General features: G+C 36.7%; 2 protein-coding genes across 4 annotated transcripts in view; one reads left to right on the forward strand and one right to left on the reverse strand.

Moving 5' to 3' along the window:
- Nucleotides 1–9,300, forward strand: part of itgbl1 (integrin, beta-like 1) — a 58,546-nt gene extending 49,246 nt beyond the window's left edge. The window contains exons 11-13 of the mRNA XM_067444010.1: nucleotides 3,600–3,746; nucleotides 7,333–7,446; nucleotides 8,763–9,300. Coding sequence (XP_067300111.1) covers nucleotides 3,600–3,746; nucleotides 7,333–7,446; nucleotides 8,763–8,851 — 350 coding nt within the window. The 3' untranslated portion in view covers nucleotides 8,852–9,300. The remainder of the gene's footprint in view (nucleotides 1–3,599; nucleotides 3,747–7,332; nucleotides 7,447–8,762) is intronic.
- Nucleotides 9,301–9,639: 339 nt separating this feature from the next.
- The window catches only part of fgf14 (fibroblast growth factor 14), a 189,278-nt gene continuing 180,541 nt past the window's right edge, over nucleotides 9,640–18,376 (reverse strand). For all 3 annotated transcript variants that reach the window (XM_067444013.1, XM_067444014.1, XM_067444012.1), the window contains exons 4-5: nucleotides 15,131–15,329; nucleotides 9,640–12,656 (exon numbers count right to left, since the gene is read on the reverse strand). In XM_067444013.1, coding sequence (XP_067300114.1) covers nucleotides 12,517–12,656; nucleotides 15,131–15,329 — 339 coding nt within the window. In that variant the 3' untranslated portion in view covers nucleotides 9,640–12,516. The remainder of the gene's footprint in view (nucleotides 12,657–15,130; nucleotides 15,330–18,376) is intronic.

An 18,376-nucleotide genomic window follows, 5' to 3' on the forward strand; every position in this document is an offset into this window, starting at 1 on the left:
GTCAAATATAGGCTATTTTTGCTGTGTATAAAACATACAATATGATTTATATTCATAATTGTAAATATGCAATATACTTTAACAACACGACAATGCATGTAGCTTTTGTGAAAACTAAAAAGAATACCAGTCACATCAGCAATTGTTCTTCCCTCCAGCATGTTTAAAGTTTATGGCACGCCCACGGGAGCTTGAGTATCAAACTCATATTTGCAATAATTACGATAGCATGCGATAGATATTCAGAAAACATAACGAACACTAAAAAAAACTTATTGAAGACATTACTGAAAAGTAATATTCAGTAATGTCTATATTTTCATTTTGAGGCACATCCTTTTGTTTGGTTTTAATATCTAGAACACATTTCTGCCTTGCCAGATGATGTCTAGGGGAATCCCTAATTTTTTCTTTACCAAGCACTGTTCCAGAAAGTAAGTCGTTGGGAGGAGGAGTTGTTCTATAGCTCAGTGTATCACAGTGAGTCACCAACTGCTCTTTAAAGATTAAGAGAAAAAACACAGTTCAGCTTCAGTGAACATTTCGTTTCCTTACAGCCTACGTGAAATAACGCCCATGCACAAATCTCCCAAAGTGACGCTCTTGTAAATGCCAAATAACCCGGTCCATAAGTGACGAGGACATTTAAAATGACTTGAATTTCTTTCTTCTGCTAAAGAATGTCAGTTACCAAACAGTTGATGGGCCCCATTGACTTCCATAGTATTTATAACTGTGTGGTTAGTTACCCATATTCTTCAAAATATCTTATTTTGTGTTCAGCAGAAGAAGGAAATTGATACAGGTTTTGATACAACTTGTGGGTGAGTAAATGATGACAGAATTTTCCTTTTTGTGTGAATTATCCCTATAAATATTAGACATGAACACCCTCTCAAGTACTATTTACCACTGGGAAGCTTATGAATATGTGTATTATTATTTAAATAGCTATAAACATTGATAACTAACTAATTCACACAGGCTTGTTTAGCTGTCGTCACCTAATGTATGTATAGGTTACAGTTTTTTTTGCTCATACGAACAAGTGTGATACTGTTTGACAGTTTAGTAAACACAAACTTCATATTGAGTAAATTACATTACATTACAGTACTTAGAAATTGTCTGTTTTTCTCTGCCAACGAACATCCAAACTAAGTGGAGCAACACACTGAAGTGGAGTTCCTAAATGAATCAAATCTTCAGTGAATTTGTCAAGGACTCACTCGTTTTGTTCCTGGACAATTCTGTGTTAAGAATAAATCGGCTAAATAAATGACTGAATGACTCATTCTAAGATAGTCACTTGTTGCCACCAACAGTTGACGTAACCTGCAGAGAGAATCATTGAAATTCCTTACAACTAATACATACACAACATGCAAAAATTGCATTTTTTTTCACCCGGAGTGGTGGCCCTGGTACCCCGATGGTAGTTGGTGACCTATGCAGGCTGCCTACTCTTCTATATCATTTCAAAGCAGCTTTACAGAAAATGCATGTTTCTACATTACAGTTAAGAGTAATCTGTTATCACGCAGAAATGTACAGTTCTCAGATCATGCAGTTATAGCTAACGTTATGTATTTAAGCAAAAACAATGAGCTTAATATATGGAAAATGGATATTTTGAGGTAGAAACAGAAAAAATGGAGAATAATTAGCATAGCTGCTGCTCATAATATTTTAAGGAAAAAGATAGTCATGGGCATCTGATCTGATATAACTAGAGTACAAGGTTATGAGATGCATTATGTGAGTACTTGGCTAAAGAGATGTATCTTTAATCTATATTTAAAGTGGGAGAGTAAGCCTGAGGCCCGAACATTATCAGAAAGGCTATTCCGGAGTGTATGCTAACTGTGAAAACACTCTCGCTCTTTTAGTGGACAACCAAATGTCTTGAGTTTTGTGGCCTTATAGCGCATGTTAGACTGTATAAAGAGTAGAGGGTAGAAGATCAATTATATACACAGGAGCTGAACCATTTAGGACCTTATAAGTAAGTAGCAATATTTTAAAATCAATGTGGAACTTAATAGGTAATCAGTTTAGAGATAATACAATTGTGGTTATATGATCATATTTTCTTGACGTGGAAAGAAATCTAGCAGATGCCTTTTAGACTAACTCTAGTTTGTTTATTGATTATCATGAATAGCTTTTCTGCATCAGAAAAAAGCATGGTCCTTAGCTTAGCAGTGTTTTTGAGGTGGAAGAAGGCTATTTTGTAGCTGTTTTGTTGCTGTCTATAATCACTCAGATATTTAATTGAAGAGTATATTACAGTAACAGTACATCCTTTTAGAGGCAATTTGTATTCTAAGAACGTGTTTTTGGTCCAATACGTATATCTCTGTCTTACCCAAATTTAATAGAAGAATTTTGGTCATCCAATGTTTTTTTTATCTTTAGCACACTCTGATAACTTCATTTATAAGTTTAATCTGGTCTTCACTGTAAACCGAATAAGTTGGCAAAACTCAAAAATAAAACTGAGGCAATCATTTATCAAATGTTTAAGTTCAGAAAAGTACATCTGAAGTATCTGAACTTGCAGATTATTATTTTGTACTATTATTTTGTTATTACTTAAATAACTTGAAATATTTAAGTAATTTAATTCATAGATTTAAATTAAAATTATCAACTTAAATAGTGGAAACTTGGCTAGCTTTAATAGCTTTAGCTATAATTCAATACATGCTATCTTGCTAAATGGTACCACAATGCTTTGATAACATTAGCACAGCACTAGCTGAAGGAGTTTTGTGAACTAAAAAGAAAATGAAAGTTCTAAATACTCATAAAATATTTTTTGATTGAACTAATTTGTTTTAATTGAGTTGGCTCTACTCAAACAAATTATTTATTTTGGATGTTAGGGTTTACAGTGTGATGAAATATAAGTATCTTTAGCATGACAATGGAAACTAATGTTTTCTAATATTACTAAGGGGCAGAATGTATAAGTAAATTAACTATACAAATATAAATATACACAGTACATACAGTATAAACAGTACTATTTGAGTTGAAAAATATAAAAAAGTTAACAGAATCAATATTTTTCATATAATATTTTGACATTATTTATATGATTGGGTGTCTATATAAGAAACAATATAGGTGCCTTTTCAATTTTAGGATGGGGGTCCCTTGCACAAGGATGATTAAATGTAGGGATCCAAGGCATCTAAAATGTTGACAACTCCTGGTCTAATCTAAATCAAGATTAAATCAAGATCTAGGTTATAGATATATTTTTTTTCACGGCAGCTGAAACAAAGGATTTGACAATTTAGACAGTTAGCTCGTTACAAACGGCCGAAACAGCAACTCGTCCAAAGTGATCCGAGAGGCTAAAGAATGTTTCATCCCACAGGGTCCATAAGTGATAAGAGCCGTAAAGCTACCGCAACACCATTAGCCAGTCTGGAAACGAATCCCTGTCTGTTTGAACCAATTATATTTGCCTGGATCAATCAGACCGTTGCTTTGTTTTGGCAGATACAAATGGTGGTTTTCTTGGGTAAAGGAGAGAAAGTGATTGTGTGTGCACGCGCACGTACGTGTGCGCTGTGTGTCTCCCCCAGGCCATGGCTTCTGCTCGTGTGGCCGCTGTATCTGCAGTGATGGATGGTTTGGGAAGCACTGCCAGTTCCCCCGCAGCTGTGACATGACGGACGAGCAGAGCAAGAGCCTGTGCGAGACAGCCGACGGCATCATGTGCTCTGGAAAAGGTAGGAGGGACGATGCTTCGAGCGCCACCTTAAATAATCTCTTAAAAAATGAAAGTGGGTTCTCTCATTTGTTTGTCGGGGACCAAACTGAACTATTAAATCGATTTCCCACATATGTTTCTCTAATGAGGTGGATAGCAAACACAACTATTTCCACCAATCAATTGTTTTTGGGGAGGGTTTGTGTCACATCGAGTTGATAAAGACGGACATTATTGCTGAGAGAGAGGGAATGAGATTGCATCTCCATAAGAGACGTAAAAGACATTCATTTTTAAGGACAATATCACCAAAAGAGAAAAAAAACTGACTAAAACAATAAGCTGCTATGTAAAATGAACATTCTGAAAATGTATTGAAACTAAAATCTCCTACAATTGTAAAAAAGCTCACCATGTCTGGAGCATGTGCGCAAGCCGCAAGCATGGTTCCCACCTTCTATTTAAAGGTAAAGATATACAATCTATTATTTTAGCTTTTCTGTAAAGTCAAGTTGAAACTGGGAAACATGTTTGCTGACTGTCTGACAGAAGTTTTACATTTATTTGCTCTTCCAACCTGAAAACTTGCTCTCGAAAACCACACACACGACACTGAAAGCAATGCTTTAAGTTTTACTCTTTAATAAGAGGCCAATTTCAGTGTCTGTATGTGACCTGTCAGAATCCTGGGGAAAAACAATATTATAAATAAATACACTTTTTTACATGACAAATAGGAGTATTTATCTCCTCTCTCTAAGCATGTGAAGTGACACACTAATACGCTTTTTGTTGGAGCCAATGACAGAGCACTTTGTTTGCTGGTGCTTGCCTGAAAATAAGAATTTCCTCGAAGATCTCTTCTCAAATTAATGCTTGGCAATCAGCAGGAGAGTTGTTCTGCTTGTCATAATAACATCAGCATAATTAAGAATGAAACACTGGAAGAATTAAATGGGATCCATGGGTATAGGTGATTATGTGGGCTGCTTGTTGTTCCTCCCAGTAGAATGATACTGTGGTAGATGACAAGGGATGTACTGTCTGGTGAGCTGTCTGCTCTTTGATTGAAAAGACTGATGGTAAACTACATGCATGGAATGTTTTTTTTCCAGCTTTCTAACTTTTACTGTATCATGTCTGTAAGGCACAGAAACAGCTGTTACAGACAGACCATGTGCAGTTCCCTGGATCCTACGTGTAATATGAGAATCCCAATTTGTGCAGTCATGTAGACTAACATCTAGAAACCAACAATACTTAGGCGTATGATGCGTTGGGGAAATGCAACCCTGGTTAGTCTGTACAAATTAAAGACAGCAAATGCAATGCCCACACAATTAATGAAATTAAATGAGCACTCACTTGACTAAATATTCATTTAAAAAGAGAGATAACATACTAGGGATGCATATTTCCACCATAACTGTTATAATTTAATGTCAAATTTTTTTTTAATGATCTGATACTAGATATTTAATATTTTCCCCTATTGTAAGAGTAAAAAAAATCATCTAGCACCAATTTAAAGGAACTGTGACAGATTATGTGCGAGTCACTGTGCCCATGTAAAGATATCAAGTAAATGTCTTTAAATATGATTTTTTTTAATGCACTGCAAAATTCTACATGCAAATTTGATAATTTTTCACAAATCAAATGTATAATATACAGGGTTAATATACATTTATAATATACATTTTTACCAATACATTTCCATGACTTTTTAATTACTTTTGAGGTAAACCCTAGTTAAAAAACCTATACCAAAATGTATTTTAAAATAAATTTCATACTACAAAGCTATTAACATATTTACTGACATATCAGTAGACTTACTGATATAAATATTATAATTCAACTTTATTTGGACGTTATTGCACAATGCACATTACTAACTATAAGCCTAAAATGTGTTTTAATATTAGTATGATCTCTGTATAATATCAGACTTTAAATGAAAGATATTAAAGTGTACCAAAGCATAACTGCAATAGTTCTACTTTAGCACAATCAAATATACTTAAGTATATCTTTAGTTGGAGCTCAGCACTATTTCTGGATAACTGATGTGATTAAATACAAAATGAGTTGTTCCAATTTAGAAGACTTTAATTATACCAATTTACCAAAAGTACAATTGTATGGTATTTATATTAATTACATAAAGATGGAAATGTATTTGTAATATACTTAACATAAAAATACATTTTTAAAAATAAATTTTGTTATATTTATTTTTCACTAGGGTAATATGCATGACTTTCATACTCATGATAATAATGTTCCATGAAAGTCTATGTATGCATGTAAAATAAGAATAAAAATTGAGTTTATCATAGCATATCTTAACTAAAATTAATGACTATTAATGCTATTCGTTTGCTTGCTATTCGTTTTAATAATACAATCTGTGACTGTGCCAGACATGACTTAATGCCCAGATAGTAAGTATTGTATTTGTTTAACCGACATAATTAAACTCAGGGCCTGAATTTTGTTTTAAGGGGAATTTGTTAACAGTACAAATAAGAACTAATAAATTAAATGCACTAGTACAAATAAATACAATAGAATAAAGTTACAAATTAAGTTTTTTTTCAGTAAAAAATAAATAAATAAAAATAATAATAACGGTAGTATTCAGGTACAGAAATACTACAGAAATTGAATAAACTGCAAATTAAAAACAAAACATTTTATTACACAAATGTTATTGGGTCAAGAGCAGATTTTTCGTTTTGTCTTTAGTTGTTAACATCATTAATAACTTTAAGAGCGAGTGCACTGATCCAATACACTGATACACATTTTCTCTCAGCTGTTTACATTCACTTAAGACATACCCGACTTAATTTACATGAACACTTGCCAAGGCAGGCATTTTGACATTGTTTTGTGTGTAATTGGCCTTTTAAAAATAACTCAATTTGGAACTAGTGAGTGAACTGTTTGCTGGGTGGATTTATGCGCTGCTTTGAATGTGACTGAGCACACAGAAAAAGTCTCGCAGAGAGAGCGCAAGTAGCCAGTGTTTAATAAGAGTTGCAAACTAATAACATTTTGTGATGAAAATGTTTAGGCAATGTTTTGGCCTAATTAGGCAAGTCACAATGTCAATTGTCTCAGAACGCGAGCGAAAATCTTGTATTTGTGAATCTTCCGAGGCTGTAAATTGTTATTTTTAAAATTCAATGACTTTTCCAGGTTTTTCATGACGGTGCAAACCCTGATATGACATTTATCTGTAATTGTCCAAAACTTGAAGATAATTATTGGCTTATCAGCATTTACATAAATTGTATTAATAGTGCACCTGTATTATCGACCAATGCAGATTATTTCCAAATGGCCACATATTGGCCAATTGACTGGCCTAGCTTGTATATTGGTCAGTTACTGACTCAGGAGGAGCATGAAATTGGACCTTGCAAACAACAGCTGTTTCACACATTTAGAAAAACAATTTACCCTATTTAAATTCCAATTAGGAACTGTATCACAGCTTTAAGTGTTTTATAATCACGTGAAATAGCAAAGGAGAATAAAGGAAGACTAATGGATCTCCAATCGTTGTGTGACTAAAGGCTAATTTGTTCTTGCAGGCTCTTGTCACTGTGGTCGCTGTATCTGCTCACCACGGGAGTGGTACATTTCAGGGGAATTCTGCGAGTGCGACGACAGGGAGTGCGACAAGCACGACGGACTGGTTTGCACAGGTATGTGTTCAAATGCAGCACCGCTCCTCCAAACACCCACTCGTAGGCTGACAGATCTCTTTGTGACGGATATTGAGGTTCTCTGATGTGGCTGCCGTTTGATTAGACAGCTCTATACGACTCTTAGGCTGAGCCGTCCAATCAGCGGGCTCCTGCTGTGTTGTTCTCGTCCTGCTTTTCAATAGGAAAGATGCTCCAAAGAGAGTCAAGGTTTTCATTTTAAGCCCTGAAGAGTTGACCAGTCAGTGGTAATAAAAAGCACAATAAATATTTATTATTACAATAGCTCGAGGGCTTGAGGATGCGTGGACAGCTGTTTTGAAACTGTTTACTCATTGGTCTAATGACTTCGTTATCAGTTGCCGTGTCATTCATCCAATTATACAGTTCCTCGCACAGAGATGCAAAATTCATTACAAAACAAGACGAAAAAACACAACTGACAAAAGGAATGCATAAATGCGTCTGTTAAATGTCACTGATTAGCATATTAACGATTAGGGCATGTGTCATCATTTCCATATTCATAAGGATTATTAAAACTTATTTTCTCATGTTGCTCAGGGAAAACCTCCTTTTCTCTATAGATGAAATGCAAATGCAAACAATCAGCCAATTCTTTCTCTTACCTCTGGTAACAGTAATGCACTCAGCCTTTATAATTATAATCATGCAAAAATGTGCCTGCCAGTTTCTAAATAATAATCTTCATGGCTTCTTCAGTAAGAGATTCTCATTACACCCACAATTGATGAGCGCTGTGGAAAATTCAGTGTATTAGGGAAAGCCAGGGCTTAATTTCATGCACGGCAGATATGAATTCCAACTGTTTGGATATCGATACAATATACAGCTCTCAAGCTTTCTTCTGAACGAAAGCTGGTGTCACACACAGCTTTTCTAATGGCATGTGTAAACAACCTCACTTCAGCCAATTTCAAAATAGCAGGTGACTTCACTGACCGAACCTAGCTATATGTACCGTAAATTATGTCATTTTTTCAAAACACTTTTTAAGTAGCTGTAGACACTCAATATAGATCAATATGGAGTTTGGAAACACTTATTATATACAAATGATACACTTGAATTAGCTCAGTAAGCTTCCACAGATGAGGATTTTTGGGTCGCCACATGGACTGAATTTGAACTGAATTGACAGGACCCCAGAGATAGTGGCTCCAAAACTTGCATTTGTACTTGGTTTCCCTTTGCACATTTTGCCAAGGGGGTGTGAAGAGAGAAAGCATGTCGAGACTTGGAGAGTGATGATCTAGGTTTCTCAGTTCTGTCTCTCCTCTCAACTTCTGTTCCAGGGAACGGCGTGTGCAACTGCGGAAATTGTGACTGCTGGGACGGCTGGACAGGAAACGCCTGTGAAATCTGGGTTGGAGAGGAGTATTAACCCCTGGTGGACACTTAAAGACTGATTCTGTTGTCAGTCAAGACAAGAAAATAGTCGCTACATCAAGGCCAAACGACGGAAAACCGATTAAAAAAAATCTGTGCAATATAACAAAATTCAAATTTTCTTTTAATTAAAGCAATGTGGTTTCAAATCCATTTATATGCACATAAAACAGGTGCGGGAGATAATAATATTTCTATAATCCTCTATAGTTTTCCATATAACTATATATATATGAAAAGTGTGTATAATAATGCTTACATATACTATTGACCGACACATAAGCACAAGTAAGGAGAGAATCCATGGGAACGGCCAACAGATAAATAAGAGCATTTTTTTATTCTTTAGGTTGCTGTTTTTCAGAGCGCTGCTTGTGTGCAAAGTTTTGACCCTATTTTGTAAACGGTAAGTTTCGTGTGACAAACCTCGCAAGTTGTAAACAGCTGATGCCAATAAATTTAACCTGCTCTGAGATGCCATGAGAATGAGGAAGCTTTTTTTGCAATCTGCATATGTAAACTATTAGTAATTTCAGTCTTATATAAATCAGAGAGACGTACCTAGAATTGTTGTCATTTTTTACTATTACTTCTATGGGAGCCGTGATATTTAGGGCCTGTATGACTAAAATTTCACTGTTCTTTCATTCAATGAAAATGTTGAAAAAAAGGTAAACAATATTGACATCATCATAAATGAAAACTAGGATAAGCATGATGAAATAAGTTCAATAATATATGTATTGCAGAGATATCACATAGAATTGGTTAGAGAGATTTCAGTACCTTTATATAAATATTTTATTCAATATGTTGTATCTGTGTATACAACAAACACAAACTGTACAGTGCAGACAAACTCTTTGCATATATGTATGTAAAATTAGCAGAACATACCAACAGTCCATGATACACATAGCCTACGACATGCAGTTCATATATGCCACCCTCTTCCCATGCAACAGATGAAGTAACTGTCAAATCAATGCTCAAAACCAATCAACAGACAATGGAGACCTTCCTTCACCACTGAAAATCAGAAATACGAAGAAAACACAGAAATGATCAATTGTTCAGCAATTGCTCCTCATTACGATTTAACGACGTCACGCACGACCTGAATGGAACGAAACGAACACGGACGTTTGAAAGAGGAATAAACAAATGAACATACTAACAAATGCACACATACTCACCAGTCACTTACAAAAATAAATTTAACCTTCGTAAAACCAGTTCACTGGTCTGCAGGGCAGCTGTAGCCCAGCATGTAGAGCTCATAGGAGTGAGTGATTTGTTTCGTGTGGAAGTGGGACGGCCAGCCTCGAACTGATTTCAAATATGAAGCTACTTTTCCTGTACAGTACTGCATCTCATTCTAGCATTAAATTCAGCTTTGTACAGACAAATATCTATCAAGTCTAACTAATGTGCTTGAACATCTCCTAATATGAAACTAGCTCAAAATCCCAGTAAATGAAAATATAGGTCTTCAAATGAAGTGTAGAATATATTTGTATTTAGCAGCATAGCCTCTGTCTACTTCATAACATTCTAAACGGTATTCATCATTCAAACTATGAAAACTGTTACAGCAAGACAGGCTTCGTCAACTTGGCTGATAATTGACTAATCGTTAAAATCCTAAGTAGATGTGAGTAATGACTATTTCAAACGCAAAGTGCAATGGTCTCAATCCAGAGTATGAGAGAGCCTTATATAATCATGCCCATTCAGTGTAGCCCTACACCTCAAACTAGCTTTAGACACTTCTAGCTGTCCCATACTTTGGTCCTTAAGAAAACGCATGCAGGTGATTAGTAATAGGTACCCCGGCCTTGTACTAAATGAACAATTGAAGTAAAGGACATCACTGGGAATCTCTTCAAATTTGAATCGAGATGATTAAAAAGTAGAGACAATTGTTCTTTGTGATGAACTCTAGTCACAGTGAGGACAAAAACTGAAGAGGACCACCGTCCTCTGAGTAATTGAAATTGTTCGGCTGGATTCTCGTGTTGTTTACGGACTTTGGTAACAATCGACTTTTGTGTGTTTGTGAATTAAGTTGCTACTGAATCTGTGTTGTGTGTGTGTGTGTGAGTCTGGGGCATGAGGCACCTTTAACCCAGCACAGACTGGGTACATGTTTTTGCATGCTGGGTTAGAGGTCATCACAGGCACATGATGAGCAGTACTGGACTCTGCATGCTGAGCTAGGAAAAACCCTCTCATTTCAGAATCATAATATCTGGTAGTTAAAAATCTATTTATTTACTTATTCTCTCTCTGTTTTTTTTTTGTTTGTTTGTTTATTAGCTTTTTTATTTTTTATTGTATTTGTATACAGTGAAAACATCGTTATAGAAGCGATTTCTTGCACTGCGTCAGCGTTGCAAGAACAAAATGTAATACTAACCTTGCCCATGCCTTTGCTGAACAAAATCGGTGTGCAGCCAATAGTAATGGTGCCTACTTACATTGAGCCGTTTTACCGCACAAGTCTGAAGTAGACTGTATTTTTCTACGGCTGCCACTCCCACCGTCACATTTAATGTGCTCGCCAGAACTAGCCCATAGTTCAGAGAAGTCGGCATGTCAAAGAGGGGCCTTGACCAGAGGCCTACAAGGCCTATAGATATTCCTAGAGCCCACGCTCTAAATTAAGAGCAAAGAAAAGTGGAAATTCACCTAGTTACTGGGGTTGAAACCGGTCTGCACCATACTAGATAGTGATATGTACTCTATACACCTTCTCCAGCACACGCCAACTCCTTGTGTTTGACTGCAGCGGGCGTGACTAACGCTCTCGCTGACATTTGCTGTCGAAGTATACTTGTGTCCCTTTTTAGACATTACGATAATGAGAAGACATGAGCGCTGAACCTTGGATAATGAGTTTGATTCTGTTTTGGAGGCTCCGTCCACTTGATCAACGTCTCTTGACTATTAGTCGTGAAAGGACTTTAAGGATTGGTTTATGGAAACCCATCATCGCGTTTGAATAACTGCACACTAGAACGCATCGCACACTGCCCCTACAACAAATTACGCAAGTAACCGACAAGAGGGAAAGATTTGGTAATTCGAGCTTTGAGTGGGGGACACCTAGAAAGAAAGAGACACAGGAGCATACTTGATTAAAAAAAAACATTTGTGGACTGTAGTCCATATATGTATATCTTTACAGTATTACCCCAGAGTGTGGCTGGTGTTACTGCGTATATAGAAAATAGATCTGAAATGTACGGTCTCTGCTGCGCCAGGGTTCAAGAGAGGGGTTATAACGGGTGACTGTTAGCAGGCAAAAGAACCGCCACACAAGCGCCTGCGGTACACAATTTCATTCTCGTGGATTGTCTCGATTACAGAAAAAACATCGGCTTTATTGTATGTCAAAAGGCATTCCATATCAGTTAGGGCATTCCATGGTGAAAGTTTAGCTGGTTTATCCAGTTGCATCCTCCTACGTGCACAGCTGACCACTCTTCCGGAGCCAGTCCATCGTCCAATTAGATTGGAGCAGTCAGAGGAGTGAAGTGGGGTGGAGGGAATGAGGAGGAGAGAGCAGAGGACGCCTGGATCTGATCCACAAACATGGAGAGTCTGACAAAAGGAGCACGGCTCTCCGGGGTTGAGCATGGTCGAGCTGGGATCTGGCTATGTGGTGGGCTTGGTTTCCTTGCTGACAGGTTTGCCTCCGTTCATGACGGCCGGCTCTGTGCTTTTACTGGGAGGCACGGCAGGTTTGGGCACTGTCTCCCCCACGTCATGCAATGATGGCTCTCGGTACATCGCGACTGCAAAAGACATCAGAGAAGGCAAGAGTCAGCCAGCTAACCACAGCCGCCCCATCTGTCTCTCTTATTGGAAAGGGTTTTTGGGGCAGGCCGGGAATATGACTGAAATCTGCAAATAATTGTGTGTGGAAAAGTTTCTCCCAACTCGTTTTCATTTTGAAACCTGAAACTTGGCTAAAAAGACAACATTCATTAGGGCAACTCTGACAGGACATGTGCGAGTTTGTCAAATTGCGGGCAAGCTGTCTGCAGGGCTGCATCCTATCCTTAGTTGTGATGAGAAGACGGTCTGATCTCTTAGGATGCATTTGACTAGGTTCACTGCTTCATGTCAGTTCAAACTTACTGTATTCTTAGTCTTAGCAGTGCCGCTACACTATAGGGTTGCTGGCTGGTGTTTTGGTATTAGCAGAAAAAATCATGAACACACAACAAGACGAGAGGTTGGTTTAAAATGTGAGCATCTGTACATGGTAATAAAGCATCGCACAGACAGAAACGGGCCACACATCATTGCATATTACACCTCAAACCGTACATAAAGCATCAATCTCACGCTTGCCTGACACATTTTACAGTGTGGCCATAAAGGAGCTGTAAGGAATATTGGGTAGGACAGGTTGTCCATCATAATGGAGTGAATGTGGGTCTTGGATATGTGGTGCTGTGAAATAATGTTTATTGAGTAATAAATCATTATGTAATCAGATAATGGGAATATAACGCTAAATGTGTCTGGTCGAACCCATGGTGAGGAGCTCGTTGCCAAGATAATGATGATCCTCATGATCCTCCTTGTCCCTAAATCTGAAATTCGTCAGTTTCTGTGACCTGTGCTTGCTCTGTACAGATGCTTTTCTAACACACATTTTAATATTTTAACTTTACAAAAAAAGGGACAGTGTTAAGGAATAATACATTTTGATTAATACATTTGATTCATTTCAGTTATCGTTTCACTATTGTGCAAAATATAACACATGCCATCTAAAATAATTTTTATGCTACTTTTATGGTAATTTTCCATCTTTTTTGGATTTACATTAATGTAAAAGAGCAATCTAGACATCCAATTGTCCAATCCAATGTTTATCAAAATTCATACATTCATCATTATGGTTTTCACCCACAATTTTACTCAGAACACAACTAACAACGCTGACAAGAGCTCTTTTGCTGATTACAGTGTTTCTCAACTTATTTGATACATTTCTAATGTCAGTGCTTTTAAAAGTTAGTTCTATTTAATTCAGCAAAATATAAATATATTTATTTTATTCTTATTCTTATATTTATTGTTTTTATTTTTAATTGTTTATTTTCACTGCATAATAAGTGCTGCATCGTTTTCAGTTAACACTTCAAATGATACAAAATCAAATGATATCAAAATGATCATGTTTTCTATTGACTGCAGAACATTTCCAGGTTATTAGTTTAATCATAATGATATTTATTTTAGTGCTGGGGAAAATTAATTGTGATCAATCGCATCCAAAAGTTTATTGTCTTTAATTATTATGTGTGTGTGTGTGTGTGTGCGTGTGCGTGTGCGTGTGTGTGTGTGTGTGTGTGTGTGTGTGTATAGAGCTCTGGAGAAAAAAATTAAGAGACCACTTTACATTAAGAAATCAATGTAAAAAATTTTTTTTGTTTTTTTTCCCCTTACACAAATTTCTTTACATACATTTATTTTAATATTTTATGCTTTTCTATATGGTGCATATTGCAAACAAATGTACAAACAAATTTTTTTGCCACTAAATATAGATTAATCAAGCCTCTCATTTGTGTTCACACCTGGCATGCATGTTATATGGCCCATGAGAGCACGGCACAGATGGTGATGTTGGGTCTTCCCTTGGTTTTTTTGAGATTGTCAATGCAGATCTGCTCACATTAGCCTGAACTCTTGTCTGGCCTCTATCAAGAGACCATGATTCACTGTCAGTTAGACTTGCTCTCATTTCATTTGTGACTGTCCCTTTACCTCTTCTTACTTCGTCTCCTCTTGTTCTTTCCTGAAGTCTTTCAATGTCCTCTCCTCTTCTACATGCACTCCTGTTTCTCTTCCATCATCTGTCCTCCTCCTCCACTCTTACTCTCTCACCTTTATTTTCTTCCTATTCTCTCTTACAATATTCTACCTCCTCCATCTCTGTAGTTGTTTTTATTAAATGTTTTGAAATCCTGAACCTTAGACCGGAGATTTTGTGATTTTTTTTTTTTAAAATAATATATGTTGTCATTTGTAATAACGCAATGAAAATGGAAGTGTTTTTGGAAAGGGTAATTTATTTTGAAAACCTTGACCTAAGTTTGAAGAAATGTGTTAAACCAGTTGAGAAAAACTTTAAAAAGGCATCAAGCAAAAGCATATCTCTCAGGGACTCCTGCTGTTCATTACTATTCTACTAGTGTCATAGTGACCTGGATGTTAACCGTTCTCTAGAGGTTTTCCGAGCATGCTTTACCTTCTAATGGCTTGGGCAGGAAGTGAGCAGCTGGTTTAGTTTTCTTCACCCGGTTCCCCTTCATGGCCTGGCCATCTTTATTCAAGCCAAGGAACCATGCTCTCCCCGACTCCTGCTGCCTATACAGCATGGATGAGTAGATCACATAGTAGTTTTCAAACACAGACTCTTTAAACTTGCATTCCGGCGTAAACAGTTCCTGCAAGAAAGAGAGACGAAAGAGAACAGTCACACAAGTGCTGTGGGAAATAGATGTATATTATACATCTCTACACAACCCTCCCGCACTTCCATCACAAACCCCTAAGAGTTTGCAAACACAGGGTTGGGAAGCAACCCTAATTTATTTCATTCAGATTTAAAACACATTAAAATCCTTATTAAATTAAGCAGTGAGGGCCATTTTAACAACAGCTATACGACATATATTTCAAAAGATTGTACTTCTGTCCCTTACATCCCTTACATTCTTTCATTAAATATGACACCCACTCTGAATAGCATCAATATGTTAATATAGACAATTGAAAAGACACTGAATCAGTTTGTTGAGTTTTGGTCTGTTTAATTAACAAAAAAGAAATAGCGAACTTGGTATCAGAATGCAGAGTTCCCAGCATAACATTCAAATTCCTGTACATTTCTATATTACTCTGTATGCATGTGAAATGCCTAAGGTCTAATCTGTAGGCAGACACTGCAGGTCTGTCTGCTGATAGCTGAATGAGCATACAGACAAAATAATTGGCCCCAAGACAAAATGTGATATTCGCTCATGACAAATTAATCTGTACTTTCACCTTCACTCCAGGTGCCATGCTCAGCCATGCTAAGTCTATTATTTTCTTCAAATATCCATATCCAATTGCACAATCCACACTCTAACAAGGGCATTCCAACCTCTTCATTGCCATCTTTTCACTACAACTGATTTCAAACCTCAAAGCATTTTAAAAAAGTAAAAAGTAAATTGTGGGCATACTGTACTATCACACTTCGTTTGGCTCAACACTTTTTTATTTTGCAGCACAGTTGGGATGCCAGATTGTGAATCTAGCAGAAGCAGTAAACATTATCTGTAGATATTGAATCTAAAAATTATTTCTCAAAACGAGAATGATCTCTTTCTAAGGAATCAAAAGCTACGAATGTGCTTACATTTTTAAATTTTTCGAAACATCTCATGATTTATCCAGAATATAAAACTCCAATTAGAGGCTATAAAAACAGCACAGCTGTCACACAGTGTTGTGATGTGAAGGTCTTGAAGCTGTAATTCAGTAATGTGGCTCTGAAAATTTCAACAGTGAATCAGTTCAATCAAACTATTTGTTTTGAAACAAGATGTGAGAACTGGTCTTGTTGTACATTTCATCTTCTGCGTGATTTACACTGAGCGCCATAGCATTATCATTAAAGTAATTAAAGAAGGCATTATAATAACTAATTATTAAGCACAGACATACAGTATATATATATTATATATTTTAGGGCTGGGACTCAATTACAAAAATTAATCTAATTAATTAGAGGCTTTGTAATTAATTAATTGAAATTAATCACATTTTAATTGCATATAAATATTTGACCTGAGAACAATGAGAAGTAATTTTTCACATGGATTTTTAGTATACCATTAATGACTGAATACATAAGCTTAATCAACAAAATATCTACGTGCAGACCAGCGCAATGTTTGCCACTAAGTGTAGCAAAAGCATATTAGTGATATTTGAGGCTCAATGTGCTGCGGTGATACGCAAATTCCTTGTTGTATAGCTTGAACACAACCATGCTCTTGTCGACGCTTCCATCCTTTCATTTTTTTAAAACAAAATTTCCCATCCACGGGGCCAAGCAAAGCGGTCTCATCAGCTTCTTCGTTCATGTTCACTAGGGTTTGTTGTTGCCGTGACTCGTAAGCGTTAGTTGGTGTTCCAGTATAATCGGTCCGTCGAAACTCAATTTGAAATGATTCAAGCTTTGTGACATGGTGCATTATCCTGCTGAAAGTAGCCATCAGAGGATGGGTACATGGTGGTCATAAAGGGATGAACATAAATGCTGTGGCATTTAAATAATGCACAATTGGGACTAAGCGGCCTAAAGTGTGTCATGAAAACATCCTACACACCATTACACCACCACCTCCAGCCTGTACAGTTGTAACAAGCCATGATGGATCCATGTTCTCATTCTGTTTACGCCAAATTCTGTCCAATTTTGACCAGGCATTGTAGCCTCTTTTTCCTATTTGTAGTGGAGATGAGTGGTACCCGGTGGGGTCTTCTGCTGTTGTAGCCCATCCGCCTCAAGGTTGTGCGTGTTGTGGCTTCACAAATGCTTTGCTGCATACCTCAGTCGTAATAAGTGGTTATTTCAGTCAAAGTTGCTCTTCTATCAGCTTGAATCAGTCGGTCCATTCTCCTCTGACCTCTAGCATCAACAAAGCATTTTCACCCACAGGACTGCCGTATACTGGATGTTTTTCCCTTTTCACACCATTCTTTGTAAACCCTAGAAATGGTTGTGTGTGAAAATACCAGTAATTGAGCAGATTGTGAAATACAACCATGCCACGCTCAAATTTCAGTTTGGAGTTCAGGAGATTGTCTTGACCAGGACCACACCCCTAAATGCATTGAAGCAACTGCCATGTGATTGGTTGATTAGATAATTGCATTAATGAGAAATTGTACAAGTGTTCCTAATAATCCTTTAGGTGAGTGTATATATAGTTGCAAGAAAGAGTATGTGAACCTCTTGGAGGATCTATGAAAATGTGAATAATTTTAACAAAATAAAAGAGATCATACAAAATGCATTATTTTTTTTATTTATTTAGAGCTGTCCTGAATATATTTAACATTTTACATTTGCCCTGAGCAGTTAAACCACCCAATGGCTCTTATTGCATTTAACCCTGGCTCTTATTGCATCGTGTTTTACTTCTGGAGCATCCGTGAATGTTTGAACCTTTTTTTAATAGTGTTTGAGTCCTTCAGTTGTGCTCAGTGTGAAAAAAATGGATCTCTAAATCATTGCTGGAGAGGGTTCAAATATACAAAAGGATATGCTGGAAAACTGAAGAATTTGCAGGACCTGGAGGATTTTTTTTCTGAAGAACATTGGGCAGTTTAACTGCTCAGGACAAACAAGCAACTCATGAACAGCCAACACAAAATAAAAAAAAAAAACATCGTAGATCATCCAGGGAATGACACAGTATTGAGAATGAATGGTTCA

The sequence above is a fragment of the Pseudorasbora parva genome, chromosome 5, assembly GCF_024679245.1.
Source record: "Pseudorasbora parva isolate DD20220531a chromosome 5, ASM2467924v1, whole genome shotgun sequence".
Taxonomy (NCBI): domain Eukaryota; kingdom Metazoa; phylum Chordata; class Actinopteri; order Cypriniformes; family Gobionidae; genus Pseudorasbora; species Pseudorasbora parva.